Below are 6000 nucleotides of genomic sequence, written 5' to 3'. Positions count from 1 at the left end.
TACAAAATTAAATCTTGGGCACAGTCTCAGAAGAGAGTTCTCTGTCTCGCACAGTCCAACAGTCCATTACCCAGTGAGGCTGCTGATCACAGTACATGGCTGTCAGATAAGGGCTCTAGGGACCACGTTTGCCTACACATCCCTCTCCTGAGAGTTCTGTACAAATTCTCGGTTCCTGTGGTCCTGTCCTAAATTGAAATAGATCTCACAAACAGAAATTTGCCAGTCTATATAGAGCAACTGGTTGATAGCTATTTCCTGCTTTTGGATCATAAAGTGCTCTTGTTTTAATTAGGTACTATTTAGCAGGGAACTCTGAGGAAAGGTACACGTTTCCTTCCTCTTCCCACTACTGTACTTCCCCAAGAGTTAAACATGAGATTCATCTAGATCGACATCTGTCTCCCCGAGCTCCACATGTGTGAAGCTGAAGTGAGTGGCCAGCAAAGGATTTTCCATCCCGTTGTCCTCACTGATGTGCAGGACAGTGTCCCCATGCTGCAGCAAGCTGGTGGTCTCGAGGCCAGCGTAGTCCTCGGTGTCAGAGAGCTGGGTGGGTGGGGTGCTCTGTGCTGTTGCTGGCCAGGACTCCAAGCCCTCCTCTTTTTCCTTCTCCTTCTCAGCAGAGAGTGCCTCGCTCTGCAGTTGAGGAGAGCTAGTGGTCAGGCTCAGAGAAAGCAGGAGGGAGAGGGGCAAAAAAAGGAAAGGAAGGTCTATAAAGTATTTTCTCATTCAGATACACATTTTACCATAAAGAACTAGGCACTTGCAGATTATAAATACCTTTAAAATTATACCTTAACAATTATATATTTTTGCTGGTGAATCAAATTTACAACAATGATCAGAAAGGTTATCTGATTTGAGTCATTAACACTTTCTCATTTCATCTTTTTTAGCGTATGTCTTCAAACTGAGTGTAGGTTTAGATTAGATATTAGGAAAAAATTCTTTACTGTGAGGATAGTGAGGCACTAGAAAAGCTTTCCCAGAGAAGCTGTGGATGCTCCATCCCTGGAAGTGTTCAAGGCCAGTCTGGATGGAGCTTGGAGCACCCTGGTTTAGTGGAAGGTGTCCCTGCACATGGCAGGCGGTGGAATGAGTCCAAACCATTCTGTGATTCATTCTATGATTCTGAAGTCAGAGATCATTCATTTGTTCATTTGGCAAAGGACATAACCTCAAAACACAATGGATATCTGGGCATATAAAAGTGATCTCAATGTCACTGATGTGTTAAAGGGATGACTGGGATTGTCCCTGCACCATCCTCGGTGGGGTCCAACACAGAAAAATGTTGGACAAGCAATTTCTTTCACAATGTGATGCTTTTGCTAAAACAGTCCTGAGGCTTTGATGGATTCCTTCTTTAAGGAGGCATCTCTGAGGAGCAAGCTGTGAAAACCTGTTAAGGACAGCTTGCCTTGGTGATTAGGTCCAGAAGGACACTGTATGAAATGGGAAAATGGAAAGGGAAGGTGCAGAAAATATATTTTCAAATTAAGAACTGTTGCACAGATCTGGAAGGGAATGGCTTTACAGAAGCAGGGGGCTGGACAGCAAACAGCCTAAAAAACAGACACACAGGAGGGTTTGCTGTCTTCACTCTCCTGCCAGCTTTCATTACAGTGCTGTAATGAATCTGGTGCTTCCCTGTGCCTGGGATGGAGCAGTGGAGGAACACAGGCTACAAACCCACCAGTCACGTTACCTGGCTGTGGAGATCAGCTACAATGGTGGCAGGTGAGGAAGTCAGCACAGGTTTGCTGAGGGGCTCCTGCTGGCTGGTGGCCTGGGGGCTGCTGCGGCTGCAGCCCGGCTGCTGTACCGGCGGGTCCACAGCACAGGTTGGGGGTGCCTCAGGCTGGACTTCCGTGAATGTCACCGACCGCTTCTGCTCCACTGAGGGTACAAAGCCCAGAAAACTGAGGGTTAAAATTTGGGGAAAAAACACAAGAAAAGAAGAGAGACAATCCCTGGAGTTTTTACAACTAAGACAGGATTCATCCAATTTTTATATAAGCTGTCTAACTGGCATCTAATCTAAAAGCCTTTTACCCTGGGCTTCCACTACAGCCACAGCAAGACTCTGGGATCACCTGAAGTCTAGCTAGCACACCTATCCTTGTCATGGTTTGGTGAGAAAAATACCACCCATAACATCTATCCATTCCAGAAGAATACACTGAGTTGAATCCCATGTGAGTTAGGCACTTCTGCCCTCAAATAAAAAAGAAAAACTGGCATGCAAAAAGATAGAATTGCCCAAGGTTTTGCAGAACATCTGAGAAAAGAAAGTGCAGCAGATAGCCCCTCATTCCTGCAGACTAAGTCCACTAGCCAGGAGTAACAGAAGAGCACAGAGTAAAGACAGACTAAAATTCTAACAGTAAAACTGATATTCCTGTTCCTGCTCTTAATTATTTTTGGCTAACTTTTATGTTTCAAACATCTCCAACAGTGCTGTTGCCCCAGCATAGTCCTGCTGAGCAGTTAGAAACCCAGGAAGTTCACAAGTAACCTTTGCTCTTCCAGATGTTTCCTCCAAAGCTCACTCCACATGGTACAGAATACAGCCACCTGCTCAGCTTGGCAGTGCTGACTCCTGGAAACATACAGCACAGACTGAAGCAGTCCTACATTCATTTCCATATACAATCCTTAAAGCTCTGCACTGCTAAGCTTATGATGGGACATTTTCTTCTTTCTACTACTCTCAATAGCATCTTTCCAACTTGCACATCTGGAGGTTTTGGATAAGGCATCCTGACTAGAGGAAACCCATCCCCTAAATTCTCCACAACTCCTGGAAACAAAGTAATTCATTGTCCATATCCTGTTTGACCTTGAAAACTTCTGGAGAAACCATCAAAGTGTTTTGAGGGGGTGGATTTCTGATAGGATATCCACGTACTAGGAAGAAGTATAGAGCTCCCGGAATTTCACTTTAATATAAGCTAGTAACAACCTGCTATTCCTTTAAGCTAAAACCACAGCCTTTTCTACTTTCCAGTGTGGAGCACTGGTTTCGGAAATGCAGCATTGCCCTACCACAAGGTTTTGGCTTTGGCTGGATGCTCCGTCGCGTGGTTGAAAGTCGAGCTCCGTGACGGCTCCGAGGTTCAGTTTGAGTTTTCTGACGTGACAGCAGTGGTCGTCGAAGCTAAACATTGGAAGAGAGAGTTAGGTTAAGGTATGTTCACGTATTGCACAGCTTCTTCTCTGAAAGGAGAACAGATCATCACTGTCTGTACCTCTAGATGTCCATTCACTCTACTTTTAGCAGATATGTGTTTTAAGGTTTCCATGGATCAGACATCTCCTTCATATGAACCTCTGGGCTTTGTGCCTTTTCAGTTTCAACACTGAATGTAATGCAGTGCAGGTTGCATAACCATAATTTAATAATAAGAAAAAAGCCTGCAGAGGACAAGATTGAGGAATTTAAAACAAAGGGTACCTCCTCTCTTAGGGATTTGTCTGGCTTCACAGCTATGATTTGTGCTATGGTTCCTGCTAAGTCAAGGGACTGCACTAGTATAGCAAAAATTAGGTAGAAGGGACACATCACATCCACATACCGTGTGCAAACAGCCACATACAAGAAAAGCCAAACCAAATCACACAGCAAGAGAGAAGTTTTGTTTACTGCCTGTGTCCTCACCTGCCGTAGGCCTCTCTTCCGCCCCAGGGGCTGCTGCAGAAGGAGGTTCTGTTGTCCTGGCTCGCTCTGCACACTTCCCACCCTGTTAGATGTTGACAGCATTAGGCCAAGCACAGAAGCACACTGCATAACTAGTACGTTTCCTGGCAATTGGGACTAAAATAAATAAATAAATAATAGATCGACCAACCACTAATGGCACAGTCACTTCAAAGAGCAGCACTATCTTTGAAGGACGGGAGGAGACATGTCTGCTGGGTTGTGGCTTCCGGGGCTTAGGAAAGGGTGGGAGGTGGAGTCATGGCATTCAGGACTTGGCCACACATATGTAGCATCCAAATACAAATAACTGCAGATTTCAGTTTTCAGTCATTGATTGATGCATCCCACTGGGCAGCACTCACTTCTCTGCATCCTTTGCCACATCAGTGAAGGCAGGAACATCAGCTTCCTAGCTCAAAAGCCTTCTTGTTTGCTTTTCCTTTTTTCAAGGACAATGTCGTAAAAGCTATTGTTTTTCTTCCCAAATAAGACTCCATGGCCTCATCACAATTTTGTCATCTGGTTTTAATTTCAATTTAAGTCAACCAACAAAAAACAAACACAAAGTGACAAAGGATCCATTCACATAATGGATGCATGAGTTATGTGAACAAAGCCCCACACTCAACACTTGCAGCCTTAAGTATTTTTGTGGCTAACAAACAAAAGAGACAAGTAAATGAAAATTAGAGGTAGATAGCTAGCTAGCTAGATAGATAAACACAGCTTTTTGGTTTTTAATATATTGGCACAAAATATCTGAAAACCTGCAGTAGAAGAAACTTTAGCAATAAAACATACTCCGTTATGTACCTCCTCATGCTACCATTCAACTGACCATTCAATCTACTTAATATAGAAATACCATCCTCCCCTCATTTTTATCAAAGCACTGTATTACTCTGAACACTGGACATTTAGCAGTCATAAAACACTTTAGCTGAACAAACTGTGTCTGAGGGACTTACGACTACAATAGTCACTAACATTTAAGACAGACTTTTTTAAACTCAGGCAGCTGCTTTTTTAGGCCAGACTGGAATCCACTGAGCAACATGTCCTATTTAAGCAACTTCCAGCTATATCTCGCATACACACTGTTGAAGATTCAGTATTGCAATCCATTTTGTCTTTGGTTTGCATTAATCTAAAGGAAAACAACATTCTTTTTCTAGATACTTCTCTTGGAGTTCCCTGGAGTTTGTCAGTACCACCAACACAATGAAGGTTAATCACCTGACCACACAGGGGTGGAAGAAGAAGACAAACCTAGGAACATGGTCAGACAAGACATGGAGGATGTCTGTGGAGAGGCTTAAAAAGCTCTGTCTCCTGAGCAGCTCATTCTTCACTTTGGCAGAAGTTACCGATTGTTCTTAGAAGGTTTGGCAGAACAGAACACAGAGAGTTTCCTGCTCTGCTTTGGGGCTCTTGGAGTTTAGGATTTTTCCTTTTGTTTCTTTCTCTCATGGAATTTTGTCCCATCTGTCGCTAAGAAACCATAAGGACCGATACTTAGGAGAGACAAAAGTTTCCACTATAAAGGTGCGGCTGGCCGCTCTCTTAACTGGGGGTTTCTCTTGGAGGGGCAGAGATACCATGAGAATTGGGCACAGCTCCTTGCTTTCTTGCTCTCTAGGCTTCAGAGGAGGACGGCCGAGCTGCTGCTAGTGGGGGTGGGGGGAGGCGGCGGGGATTCGCTGCTGCTGCCAGAGCCCAGCCCTGTCCTGTTTTCTCCTAGCCCGGGTGAGCCTTTGCTCGTGAGAGCAGCCATTTAACTGGGACCTTATTGGAACACTGTCTCACTGGAAAGGACCCTTGCCATCTGCTCAGGTGCCTCAGGGGAAGACCGGGACCCTGACCCCCCTCCCCCTTCCCGGAGGGCACGTCTTCCCTGTGGCAGCTGCTGTGGAGGAGCCCAGCTGCCACTGCCCAGCTCTGCTGCTTTCTGCCACTGCCTCGGGCTTTTTTTGCTGCACTGTAACACACCCCCGCTGCCTGCTGGGACACCCCACGGCCACTCTGCTACACCTGCAGAGTGTCTGCTACCTCTTGCTTGCTACTCCGGGTGAGCCTGCCCTGCTATTCCAGCCGCTGCTCCAAGGTTCCTGCTGCAGCCCGTGTTTGCCATCCAGCCCGTCCGCCATCACCACGTGACAGGAGATGCAGCCGAGCCCGCGCCACAGCGCCCCCTGCAGGCGCGGGGGAACCATTGCACCCCCCCCCCCCGCCCGGCCGGGAGCCACCAGCGCCCCTGCCGGCTGTCACCAGAACTGCACCAGAACTGCACCAGA

At 46.2% G+C, this 6000-nt stretch overlaps 1 protein-coding gene across 1 annotated transcript in view; it reads right to left on the bottom strand.

Annotated features, from left to right (window-relative positions):
* Window positions 1-369: 369 nt before the first annotated feature.
* UNC80 (unc-80 homolog, NALCN channel complex subunit) overlaps window positions 370-6000 on the bottom strand; it is a gene marked incomplete at both ends in the record, with an annotated part of 145668 nt that continues 140037 nt past the window's right edge. Inside the window, 4 exons of the mRNA XM_082284923.1 lie at window positions 370-655; window positions 1707-1902; window positions 3052-3163; window positions 3665-3746. Coding sequence (XP_082141049.1) covers window positions 370-655; window positions 1707-1902; window positions 3052-3163; window positions 3665-3746 — 676 coding nt within the window. The remainder of the gene's footprint in view (window positions 656-1706; window positions 1903-3051; window positions 3164-3664; window positions 3747-6000) is intronic.

The sequence above is a fragment of the Coloeus monedula genome (assembly GCF_965178545.1).
Source record: "Coloeus monedula genome assembly, chromosome: 7".
NCBI classification, from domain to species: domain Eukaryota; kingdom Metazoa; phylum Chordata; class Aves; order Passeriformes; family Corvidae; genus Coloeus; species Coloeus monedula.
Note: the sequence above shows the minus strand (reverse complement) of the source record. Positions and strands in the feature narration are given on the sequence as shown.